Raw genomic sequence first — 12823 nt, 5'->3', positions numbered from 1 at the left:
TTACCCTTGTCAAGTGATCTCAGTTGGGAAATCAAAAGATTATAGGACATGCATTTTCTGGGGATAGGAAAATGCTCATGATCTAGATTTTCATCGATGGAAGAAATGCAACGGATAACATTCTCCTAGCTAGATAATCACAAGTTTTAGCGTCTTAGTATGCTTTTAAGCCTAAGTTTTTTTTTTTTTTTTAAAGTCCAACGGAACTGAATTACTTGAGGAAATCCGCAGATATGACTTTTTTTATTTTAATTCCAGGAATACCTATTTCCAAAATCTTCAACAAATACCGACTTTTTACAAATATTAAAAGTGGGGAAAATATAATAACATCCCATTAATTTAATCGAAATGCAGAATTGCTATCATCAATTTTCAAAAATATCAGACATATATGATATATCTCCCCTAAAATATATTCTCTTTTTCGTTTATTTTTTATAATAAAATCATTTGAATTCTCCAAAATACTCTTAATATAATCAATATTTATTTATTGTTTTATTAAAAAAAATCAAAACTTCTCTTTCTCAAATAAATCCTTAACTTTTTATATATAAGTTATTTTGGGGAGCTCCCAAAAATAAAAAAAAATTCTTTATAAAAAGTCAAGGTTTATTTTATAAAGAGAAATTTTGAGTTTCTCGAAATCTCTTCTAAAAACAAATTTTTTTTTTATAAAAAATAAATGAAAAAAAGTGATATTTGAGAGAGAGATGTCATTTATATTTTTGAAAATTGAAAGTATAAATCTGATATTTCTGAAAATTAGAGGTATAAATCGCGTATTTCGATTAAATCGAAGGTATATTATTGATATGGATATTATTGAGAGAGATTTGCACCAAAGTCACTTATTATGAACAAAATTGCATCTATGTCACCACCAAAAAACGTGTTGCAAGTAAGTCACTTTTATTTATTATTAGACCAAAATACCCTTAAAGTAGAACCATAGTTAAATATTTACAAAACAAAAGTAGACTAGAAGAAGAAAGTAGAACTACAGTTAAATATTTACAAAAAAAAAGTAGACTAGAAGGCTGAATCTATGATTCTGGTGAGAGCTCCGACGAGGGTTACGGCGGCGGTGGCCTCGTCGGAACGGCGATCGGCGTGGTAGTCGGAGCTTAAGCTAAAGAGATTAGGGTTTGTGAGAGAATTTGATGAGAGATTAGGGTTTGGGTGTGGATATGAATTTTTGTTGAATATAAAATAGAAGGGTAATTAAGACATTATATAGGTGACAAATATGCAAAAAAAAAAAAACACGAATGCAATTTAGACTCATTTGTGATACAAATGAAATAATGTGTTGTTGTTGTGACTTCAACAGCAAATTCCACTATTATAGATATGGTTATGTCGTATCAGATTTCCTGTTATTTGTTTAACATGTATGCAAATAAATGGTATCAACTTATTAATCAAACGAGAGTACATTAGCAGCAGAGCTCTACAGAGAAGAATATGTATAGATATATACAATACATAGAAAAAAGTTATTTATTTGAGCTCTTGAGCCACCCAAATGTACCTATGTGGTGGTGGGATACAAAAATCGAGTCAATGGGTCATAAACATCCTTTATTATTTTGGTGACCACTGATTCAAAAGAAGACAAACAACAAACGACCCACCACCCAAAACCAGGTTTTCAACAGTCATCAGATTCCCAACAGAAAGCGCTCACTTGCGGTCCAAGCTTTGATGGTCTCTCATATCTAGATGAACACACATCAGACAATGAAATTTCAAATTAGAGATGAGCCGCACAGGACTTGAGAGACTTGTAGACAATTAGAGCGACCTTCAAAGACATTCACAGTATTGAAACCGACTATTGAGGAACATAGTTGGCCTGAGATTTTCAGTGTTGCAAAATGTATAGTACTGATTCTACTGAAACTGAAACCACATGAGTCATGACACTTCTGACTTCTCTCAACTCACTGACAGAAACACGTGATGAGAGAGAGAGAGAGAGAGGATGGAGATCAATGATTACAGCAATTATATATCTATCTATCCACTTTGGTTGGTTGATTATCACATCAAATAAAGAGATTCTCGTCCTTCCTTTCTTCCTCGGTTCAAGCGTCCATGTTATGTCTCACAGTGAACAAAGACAAGCCAACAATCAACACTTTGTTCACTGTGATTTTACTACAGAATACACGCACAAAAAGAAAAGAAAGAAAAAAAAAAGTTTCTTAAATCCCAACATGTGTTGAATTGATCAAGCAATACACAAAAATCTAGTCCTGTGTGTGAATCGTTCTTTGGAAATTAATCACCAGTGATGAACCAAGGTGCAGAGATTTGGGTTTGTTTTGTCCACATATTATATTCATAATTTCATTTATACAAAGAAAGAAGCTTGATTTGGATTCATGTCATCAAAACACACGAACCATCAAGAAGTTATTTTGCACACACAAACACAATCAAGAGCATAAAAACTATATATAAAAAAAAAAAAAAAAAAAAAAAGGTCTCTAAAAAAGCCATGTACAAAAATCATTACAGTATATGAAGAAGACAATATAGCCGATCAACAAGAATAAACATTAACCGGAGAGAAAGAAGAAAAAAAATTATGTTTTCCAACCCAAAAAAAAAAAAAAAAAAAAGCATCAACACCAACAATACATAAATACTGTATCGCCTTCAACAACAACATCATCATAATTTTTTTCTTCCCTTCCTGGGATTTTTCCTAATCCTCCAACAGAGATCAAAAACACACGGAAAAAAAAACGAAAGAGCTGATCTCTCATTACCTGTCAAGACTCAACATCTCACGAGTTCTTTCGCCTGAGGTGGTGAAGAACACAGGATGTTCCTTCGAAGAGGTCGAGCAGGTAATTCTCGAGATCCTCGGGGTTATACTTAATGTACTTCCCAGCGTGCCGGCTATTCTCGAGCTGGCTCCCGAAGCGCCCCATGAACGACCGGTACGCCGGAATGACCTTCTCCGATATCGATATCCTTAGCTCCTCCCTGAGCTGCGGGTCCGGAACCTTCCAGGCGGTCTGAACTCTATAAATCTCCTCGAAACACGCGTTGAAGCTCTTGAACCGCTCTTTCAGAGCCACCTTCGACGCGTTGCTCGAGCTTCCTCCGATTCCTTCGTCCTTAAGGCACTGCAGGGTCTTGGTCCACGAGGCTCGGAGATAGCTCGTGGCGTGTTGACGAACTTGTCCTCTGCGTTTTCGGACCCAGTGGTCGCCGAGAAGCTTCCCGAGATCTGAGTCTTTGACTTTCTGGACAATGTAGAGGATGTTGTTCATCAGGAATATGCAACGCATCGCCGCGTCCTCGTATTGCCGGGATTTCTCCTCGAGGTTCGCCTCGAGGACCGTTATGAGAAGCAAGAGCCGGCGAGCGATCGGAGACACCTCGTCCAAGTTCAAGCTTCCGTCTTTTTCTTGATCTTCGTCTTCTTCGTCGGATTCGATCTGCAATAGGGAATTCAGGGTTTTGCTGTAGTCGACGAGGAGTCTGACGTAGTTCATGACGTATCGGGCGAGCGGATGAATCTCTCCGCTGTGCATCGGCTTTTTCGAAGACTCGCTCTGAACAGCCTTTTCGAATTCACAGAAAGTTCCTCGGGCAGCGTCTCCGAGGGCAGCGAGGACGCCGCCGGCTTCTCCGGTGACGAACGAGTCTCCTCCGCCGGAAACCATCATTGATTCGAGCTCGGGAAGAACATCAGCGAGCGCATCGTACATGTCCAAGATCCGAAAAAGCTTTTCCGGCGACCTTCTCGCAGTCGCAACAGCCTCGCCGAAGCTGAGAAGCTGAGTGACGCAACCTTTCGCGGTCTCGCCGAAGCAGAGCTCGCGAATCTCGTCGGCTCCGGCGAAGATCTGGTCGCAGAGGCGGCGTTCTCCGGCGAGGAGGACTTTGACTCCGATCTTCACAGCTTGGATCCATTTTTTCATCTTCTCGTCGAGGGACTTCCACTCGATCTTCTGAACCTCCTCGATCCCGAGCCGCTCGACGCCGAGGAACGCGAGGCAATCGTCGATCGATTCTCGCCGCACCGATCCGTACGCGTGGATGCACTCTTTCTCGTAATTCGACCGGATCATCCTCTCCGCGATCTCTCGAAGCTTCTCCACCGCCGCCGGCTCGACTAGCTCAACGCTGAAATCATCGCCGAGGCTCGCCCCGCGCTCGTGGAACCTTCCGGAAGGGTCGTCTTCGTCCCCAAAGGCCTCTGAGTTATCGTCGTCGTCGATGATGTCATCATCGCCGTCGTTGGAGGCGAAGGAGAGAGAGACACCGCGGCGGATCGAGCCGTAGAGTCGCTCGGCGTCGAGAGGGACTGTGTTGCGATAGAGGATGTGGCGGAACTCGTCCTCGAGGCGTGACATGGCGAGTTGGATCGCTGAGTCCGCTCGGTCGAGGAACTCGTTCCCGGAGCGGATCTTGAGGCCGTCGAGGAGGCTGAGGATCTCGTCAACGGCGGAGAGGTACTCCTCCGCGTCCTCCGGCGACTCCTCCCAGAGGATCGAGTGCCGGGAAGCCTCCGAGCTCGAGTCCCAGCGGAGGATCACCTTCTCCGCCACCTCGAACCGGTCCTCCGTCTTCGCGTCCTCGCCGTCGATCAGGTCCGTGATGTTCGAGAACCTGTTGTCGAAGCTCGAGAAGATCGAGAGCATGTCCGCTTGGTCCTCCTTCGACGTGTTCAGCCCCTTCACGATCTTCTTCGCCGTCGCGAGGAGCCGATCGTCGCTCGTCGTCGTCGTTGCCGCCATTACCACTGACCTAATTTCACTCTCAATCTCTCTCCTAGGGTTTCCGAAATCCAAAATCTGAAACAGAAAAACTCACCCAAACCGCACCAATCAGACCACTTCACTGCAAAAACATCTCCTCCGTCGTCGACAGAGCATCACAGATTCGTAGTCAACGACCGGTCAACTTTTCTCTTTGAGGAACTTGTTCGGAAGCCGAGGAAACACTGCGACGACTAAGACGACATCGAAACCGTCTCTCCGTTTCGGCGATTCAGCGACGGAGATCCAGACTCTTCAACTCACATGAAATCGAGTGACGATCAGAAAGGTAAAACCTTTGAGGGTTTTCGAGAGAGTAATAAGAAAGAAATTGGGAAATGAAATGTCTACACAGAGAGACAGACTGTTCTTCTCTCGGACGGCAAAAGTTAGTCTCTTTCTCTTTTCTTTTTATTTTATTTTTTATTTTATTTTTTATTTTTTATTTTTAGAGAGAGAGAGAGAGAGTTAAAAGTGAGTTTCTTTTTTCTTCTTAATCTTATCGTGGTTTTGTCTCTGTAGTGTGGACTTTTGTACGATCAACGAATCGAGCGGTGACTAAAACCCTGCGATTCGTCCAATCAACGAATTGTATTCTGACACGTGCGTTTTATGGGTCCCACTTTCGGAGATATTTTTTTCCATTTTTCTTTTAAAAAAATTAATTATCTTAAATAATCTCCATTAGAAAAGCGATTCCATCTATAGTAAGTGCGACGAAATATTATTCCATTTATAAGATGCTGCTTAAATTTTTAATATCTTTTTATTTTTTATTTTTTATGAAAATGGATATTTTCTTTTTATTATATAAATAGTTTCCTATTTGAATTAAAAAAATCAATTGCATGCTTCACGCTGTAATAATTGAGTTTCTAGATTTGGAAAATTTTACATATGAGAGATGTAGTGATGTTTCATTTTTATTGCATGAGGAGAGTAAATGGACACCGATTGTTTCATAATTTACGGAACGTTTTTTTTTCTTCTTCTTCTAGATGTGTTTGATGTAGAATGTCACATTTAAATTAGTGATTAAGAGCTTCAAATTCTGAATAAAAGGTGCACTCGTGCAACGATTGATACGTATCATTTTTAGTACATTATATAGATGAGTGAAATTACAATCCATAATATGTAACTTCATGGTTAGTAATAGTCAAGCATTTACACATTATTTTATTCATTTGTGTTTACATGGAAAAATTGTTCATTTTACCCCAAGAGGCTACATCATGACCTTGACTATCTACTCTTAAGACATATGTTTTGTCTATTGAAGCAGCCACAATTAAGTATTGTTTAGTTCAACTAGTTGTTGAGTGTTCACACTTCAAAATATGAAACGTTAGATGAGGAAAAAAAAAACAAAAGTTAATACGATTATAATGTAAATGATTGATTTATTCGATACCAGATTTATCAAAGAGTTGTATAGATGCATAGCCCCACTTTGATGCCCTATCCATGAATAAGATAAATCATCTTAAAGGGGAATTTTAAATTTTAGAGTATACTTTACCATAGCAACACTCCAACAAATCCCAATATAAACAAGCCCAATAATTAACTCTTTTTAGAAACTTGTCAATTTACAAATATCACTTTGTTTGCTTATGTTATAAGGGGTACAAAAAAACTATGCAAATTTAAGGAATAAAAAAAAACGTTGTTTTGCATTTGCACTATTATTCTACAACCACTTATTTGTGTTCACATAATAATAATAATAATAATAGTAAACTAGTCTTTGAGTTGTTTGGAGTTTGGACAATATTTTAAAATAGATTATGTCGTACAAGTAATAGACCGACTGAATTTTTACAAATAAATGAAAAGATTAGCAACACACACCAAACATGAACAAAGAAAAATAGGCTTGTCAAAGGGAAATTAATATTAAAAAACAGAGTACATTAAGGTGGGTCCTTTCTTATATTTGATTGAATGTTATCATAAGGGAGTTTGATTGATAAAAAATAAAATAAATAAATGTATAGTATGAAATTTGGTAGGCAATTTTATTAGCCTCAGCATCCACTTATTCATTAGGTTGTTGCACTTTGAATTACGTCACACCTGTGACACATTCGATTATCAATATTAAACCACTTTTCTGCCCCCAATAATTGACCAATTCAAGCCTAACAAACAAAAGAGTACATTTATATTGACCCCTTTTGGGTTTTCAATCCAACAAATCTCAACTCTCTCAACCCTTTGATTTTCTCTAGAGAATCATAGGTATTCGAAACTTACTATGTTCTGAAATGATGGATTATTCCCATCTAGACACATGGTAAGATGCATTTTTTTTTTTTAAATTATGGAAGAAGAAGGAAAAAAAAACACCTACCAACAAACACAAGCCTCAAAAACATTTTATTGTACGGTTAATCCGTTATCTGATCCTCCACAAAATTCAAAATTTTGTCTGAGCTTTTTGCTAAAGAGTGTATTTTTGGGTTCAATGAATGCCTCAAAAGTGTTTTTTTTTTTTTTTTGTTAATCTGAATCAGTCTTCTAAGTGGAGTTAAGGGCCTCAAGTTGCTTCCGAAGATCGTCCAAGTCGTCAATGGGAGATTCCGGGGCTTCAATGGCCGGTGGTGCTTGGTAATCATCAGCACTTGGGAGCTCCCGAGTAAGCCCTTCTGGAAGGGCATCTGAAAATAATAACAATTGATAATAAGATGATATGTAAGGATTTACTCCTAAAGATTAAGTTAAGACAGTGCGCTTAATCAAGATCCAAACAAAACAGCATATATGTAGAATCATTGATACATAGTTCAGTAACACATGTTGCAAAAATTGGCTAATCCGCTAAATGAGACCTCATTCCGTTTTGTTATCGAAATTTTTAGGAGTTGTGTTTGGACTTAACCATCCATAAGTTATAAATAAATAAATAAAAGCAAAAAATGTTAAAGTAGAATGTAGAAACGAACTTCCAAGTTATGTAAAAGAATTACCTGAACTCGTGGCAATGACAATATCCACATTGCTGTCATCAACGACACTGACAAATTGACGAAGGATAACATAAGTTATGCTTATATGCATAAAAAATAAATATGAAAGAAATTTAGTTCAATGATTAGTAATGAGTTATTATAAATATTAATTGCACTTAAACCACGGTTTACTTGTGCAACAATGCAATACTCTCAAAGTCCTTGAACATATATACAATTGAAAATAAACAGGCCTTCAAAAAGTGTATTGATTAACTAAGCATTATTTAACCCAAATCACACACCTTATGTTCCATTCATTATCAGCATGAAGTGGAGATTCTATCTCTACTACCGTCTCAGCTTCTATTTTTGCTTTTGCCGCGTCTCTCGTTGGCTTCTCAAGCAAGTACTCTTTCTGCGACCATAATTATTCATTTAATTAGAAAGGAAAATATGTATAAACCACCAAATCCGATTATGACTTGAGCTGGATTTCGAATCTATTACATGTCGTTGCATACAAGCCACATTTGAACACTGAGGATTCGGCTTCATATTCATGGTGGGAAAGAAGTCTTTAAGAGAGTTGTATCCCTGTGTTTGCGACAAAGGTCAACAAAAAAAAAAAAAAAAAAAAAAAAAAAAAAACTTCCCGAATGATTACGCTCCATATTTATAAGGTGTGAGCATAAAACTATAATTTTAAAAGTCAAGCTTCTTACCAAGTATGGGGTGACTTGTCCAAACTTCAGCAGATATTTAAGGGTATTTTGAACCAGAAGCCCAGCAACAACTCCCTAAGGAATTGGCTCACATTAGCCCACAAACAACGTGAAATAATAACAGAATGATATTATCCAAGTTGAGCATATGCGATTTTTGGAGGAATCGGAACTTTTGTGGTGGGTCTCTTTTGATCATGAAGATCAGAACAAGCAAATGCAAGACCTAAACGAAACATGTCTTACCATGGTGGTCGGTAAAGACGCAGCACAAACCCCTTCACGCTTGAGTGTGCGTTCATCAATTCCAGATGCGACAACCTACGAACAAATGTTTAGGAAAGCAAAGAATCACATTCCTAAACATGGAATAGAAATAGAGTAAGCTTGAGAAATTTACCAAAGGGGGTGCACATGCAAAACAGGCTGTTTCACCGGGAATCAGCAACTGTATATGACCCGAAACAGCATCCTCGGACACACCTGAGACAAATATAAATTGTTGATATGAATATGTATACTTGGTCAAATACCCAGAGTTTCTTGAAATATATACATAGCAATAGTAACACACTTCTACCAATCGTAAAAAAAATTAAAATATAGGGAGCTATTCTGCTTACCAGACTCCATCCAAGTCTGATTCAGTTCATTGCAAGCCTGTATAACAGTTAATGAAATCCTCTCAGTTATCTGAAAAAAATCCAGTGAAAAATACATATGTATAGTTAATTCTTACCTGGTTAACGGACATCCTTGCTTCGTAGTTATCGACACAGCTCAGAACCAGATCCACTCCGCAACCTTCTTTATCAGGTCGAAACGATTTATTTTTCAAACTTGACATAAATGTGTCGAAACCTTGCACCGTCGTGATGTTCATCGTATAACTCTAGAGCCCAAGTAGATATAACAATAAGCCATTGCAGACTCAATATAACTAAAAACCCATTTTTTTTCTCATCATATTTTTCCATGACAATCATCTCCTACATTGTTGACGACGAGTATATGGAATTTAATCATTATTCTGAGTCTTGATAGTCCAAGGTAAAAACTCATAGTCATAGGCGACAAATTCTAATAATTTGAGGCAAATAAATAAAGATGCTGAGAAACTTCTTATGCTTTTAGGAAACAAAGTTCAAACATTTGCCCCGTAGTTTGGTAACACAAAACTGCTAATATAAGAAAACAGACCAAACAGTAAAAAAAATATTAAAAAAAAAAAAAAAAAAAAAAAACGTTCTTGTTCATATATTGTTGAGAAATGTAACTTCAAAAATTGATACCTCAAACACAACATCGGGATTTATATCTGAGAGCGTCTGTAAAGCCGCATCGGTCTTGGTCATACCAACCTAGCCATGATGATAAAACACTACATTCCGTTAGTCCCTGGGATTCCAAGCACTCTTTTCTAGAATTAAATGCATTATGCGTTTTTTTTATGTTCCTCAGGATAGATTCACTCGGTAAAACGCGAGCGGAAAATGAAATAAATAAATAAATAACTCACCTTCACCTAACTTTGCAAGTTATAAAGCCTTAACAAACCCCAAAAGAAAATCTATCGAGAAAACCCAAAATATATATATATATATATATATATATATATATATTGAGAAAATGAAGGAGAAAAACCTGTTCCGGGCGGAAAAACAGTCTATTCATATTAGCCAACTCCACTGTGTCATAATCATACAATAAAAGACGTCCGATTCCACATCTCGTTAGCATTTCAGCCGCAACACTGCCCACGCCACCTATTCCCTGCCATACCCCCAAAAAAACAATACAACTTATAAACGATTTAATTTATGTGGATTAAATCGAGTCGGCATTTAGATACAGATGATACGAACCACAATCGCGACCGAGAAGTCGCGTATGCTCTCATAGTTCTCCACAATGCCCATCCTCTGAAGAGCCATAAGCCTACTGTACGGATTGCTATCAACAACCTCAGCGCTCAATTCCTACGTAACAAACAAACCGACGCACAACTCAAGATGTGATAATAAAAAAATAAAAAAAATAAAAAGCAAAGTGAATAACAACTGTAATTACAAGAAGCACAAAGGTACATTGTGGATTTTACCTTCACTTTCGACCGCCGAGCTGGTCCATAGTTTCCTAGACTTGCAAGCCGTTCTATACGTAATTTCAACTAAAAAGAAGAAAAAACAAGAAACTCGGTGACCACGAGAAAACTCATCAAAGAAATGTGTGTTTGAATCATAAACACAGACTTTAAGCAACAAATCATGGAAATTCGAAAAACGAATTAATCATGAAATAAGCAAGAACATTTCTAATACTTTTTTAACTCCGATTCAATTGCATGCTTTATTTTTCCCAAGTGAATAAAAGTCAATTATGGGAAATGAAAGCAGATGAGATCATAATTGGACAATTAAGTTCTTAACTAAGCGACGATTCATCCAAAAAAGAGAAACTGATACATCAAACAGCTTTGATCTTTCAGAATTTCGTATGAAAAGAACAATCGTGAAAGAAATCAACCTTATCGATCAAAGCGGGATCAGAGAGAGACTGCTTAAGAGACTCTAGCTCATTCAGAACCTCCTTCACTTCCACGTCCATTCTCTCCGCCTCTCTCTCTCTCCCCCTCTCTCTCTCTCTCTCTCTGAGATCTCAGTTCTCTTTTCTTCTTTTTTGGCTCGGTCTCAGTTCCAAGTTCTTGGTTGGTTCTTTGGTTCCTGAATCCTGAGTGAGCTTTTGAGCGTGGACGGAATATTTGCACAGATGGAAGAGAAATCGTTTAAGTGTCGTACACTACAATACGACAAGGAAATATATCAACAATTAAGTAAAAGTTACGGGCTTGTAATTTGTGTTATGGGCCAACTTCCTACAAGCTAGCCGAGATTATGAAGATAGCATTTTTAGGGTGTAATATTATCCAAATAGCGAATTTTTATTTTTGATTTAGGTTGTAATATTACCAAAATAGCGAATTTTTATCTTCCAAAAATAGCAAACGGCGAATAGCTATGTTCTTATATATGAAATTGTAAATAATAAATAAAATAAATATAGCTCAAAACAGTAAACAAATTAGAAAAGTTGTAACATTAGAAAATTCGAGAGAAAATTATTAGCGTTTTCGTTCAATCTAAATTCGAATGATTAAAAATAGTGATCTCGATAAATTCATAATCCTATTGAATCCTCTAGCATTTCTTTCATTCATCTTTATAGAAAGTGTCAAAAAGGTCGAGCAGATAGAAATTTGGGCCCACGCTCGAATCATACTCTTGTATTGGAAAACTGGCTCAGGCCAAACCTAAAGAGTAGGATCTTAAGTCCAACCGAGGACCAAATTCTCGATCTTTGGGACCGAGACCCGGGTTGAGGCCCTACCTAAAAAGGGCTTAAATCATGTCTAATACACGCAAACAATAACATTTTCTAATAAAATAATAAATAAATATTCCTCAATTAAAATAATACATTTGTAATAAAACAAACTATAGTTTTAATTAAAAAATTATGCCATATGAATTATTTGTTAGTTTAAGCGTGAAATCACTATTTTTATATAAAAACATAAATTTTGAATAAAAATAAAGAATTATTTTTTTAATTGTAAAAAATTGAGCTTGAATCAAACCTAGATGCACAGATTGAACTTTTTTTTAGGTTCGAACCTGGCTTGATGGCCCTTCAACACACTCAACCTAACCATTTTCAAAAGGTTGATTTATCTAAAAGCTAGTTTAAAGTTATGGATTTGCAAAATAGTAAAAACTTATCTAAAATTAGTGAAATAGTCAAAATGTGCAATAACATGGTTTCAAAAAAAAAAAATTGACTCCATGATTAAATTTTTTTAACGTTATAAATTGTTTATAATAATCGTCAAAAAATTTAATCTTGAGTGTCAAAAATGTTTTGCGTAGATATGGTTATTTTGCTGAAAAGTTGAAATTTTAGCTATTTTACTAATAAATAAGTTTCAGATAACTATTTCGTATAATTTTTCCTCTTCAAAATAGGGTCGCGTATCGCCTAAAACCCCTATTAAAGAGGGACATACAACTTACAGACCTACTCTCTACCAAATAATACTTAAAAAAAATCTACAAAACAAGCATAAACCCATCGAATGGTATAAAAGTTTTAAATGATCTAAAATTAAAGTCCTTGCTCTTGTTCCTACATAGATATTAGGATAACAAATAACTAGGTAACTAATCATATTTACATTACTATATAGTTACCCTTTCATAAATACTAGGCAAATGACCACAAACATGATGTGACATTCTTGATATATCATTTCATTGAAATAAAAAATAAAAATAAAAAAGTGGGGTATTTACGTCAATTT

The 12823-nt window shown here is 36.8% G+C and overlaps 2 protein-coding genes across 2 annotated transcripts; both read right to left on the bottom strand.

The window, feature by feature from the left end:
- Positions 1-1396: 1396 nt before the first annotated feature.
- Positions 1397-5264, bottom strand: EXO70F1 (exocyst subunit exo70 family protein F1). The gene is made up of 2 exons (XM_089628620.1): positions 2784-5264; positions 1397-1724 (listed from the first exon to the last, which is right to left on the bottom strand). The coding sequence occupies exon 1, from the start codon at positions 4764-4766 to the stop codon at positions 2802-2804; it is 1965 nt and encodes a 654-aa protein (XP_089484746.1). The 5' UTR covers positions 4767-5264; the 3' UTR covers positions 1397-1724; positions 2784-2801.
- Positions 5265-6932: 1668 nt separating this feature from the next.
- On the bottom strand, positions 6933-11266 carry LOC149383283 (NAD(P)-binding Rossmann-fold superfamily protein). Its single transcript, XM_089629194.1, has 14 exons — positions 10993-11266; positions 10568-10636; positions 10332-10445; positions 10111-10239; positions 9759-9827; positions 9206-9358; positions 9090-9126; positions 8867-8949; positions 8713-8787; positions 8467-8541; positions 8252-8338; positions 8047-8159; positions 7760-7806; positions 6933-7450 (listed from the first exon to the last, which is right to left on the bottom strand). Exons 1-14 carry the CDS (start codon positions 11071-11073, stop codon positions 7311-7313), a joined length of 1272 nt encoding a protein of 423 aa, XP_089485320.1. The 5' UTR covers positions 11074-11266; the 3' UTR covers positions 6933-7310.
- Between the last annotated feature and the right edge of the window lie 1557 nt (positions 11267-12823).

This window comes from Urtica dioica, chromosome 10, assembly GCF_054948205.1.
Source record: "Urtica dioica subsp. dioica isolate 48M chromosome 10, U.dioica_male_clone48M_v1_H2, whole genome shotgun sequence".
In the NCBI taxonomy this organism is placed as follows: domain Eukaryota; kingdom Viridiplantae; phylum Streptophyta; class Magnoliopsida; order Rosales; family Urticaceae; genus Urtica; species Urtica dioica.
Note: the sequence above shows the minus strand (reverse complement) of the source record. Positions and strands in the feature narration are given on the sequence as shown.

Excerpts from the sequence above, each read along its gene's own strand:
- LOC149383283 (XM_089629194.1), bottom strand. The coding sequence starts at position 11,073 with ATGGACGTGGAAGTGAAGGAGGTTCTGAATGAGCTAGAGTCTCTTAAG. Across the intron at positions 10,446-10,567 it reads CTCGGCGGTCGAAAGTGAAG|GAATTGAGCGCTGAGGTTGT; the intron begins GTAAAATCCACA and ends TTTGTTACGTAG. Across the intron at positions 8,788-8,866 it reads TTGCATGTGCACCCCCTTTG|GTTGTCGCATCTGGAATTGA; the intron begins GTAAATTTCTCA and ends ATTTGTTCGTAG.
- EXO70F1 (XM_089628620.1), bottom strand. The coding sequence starts at position 4,766 with ATGGCGGCAACGACGACGACGAGCGACGATCGGCTCCTCGCGACGGCG.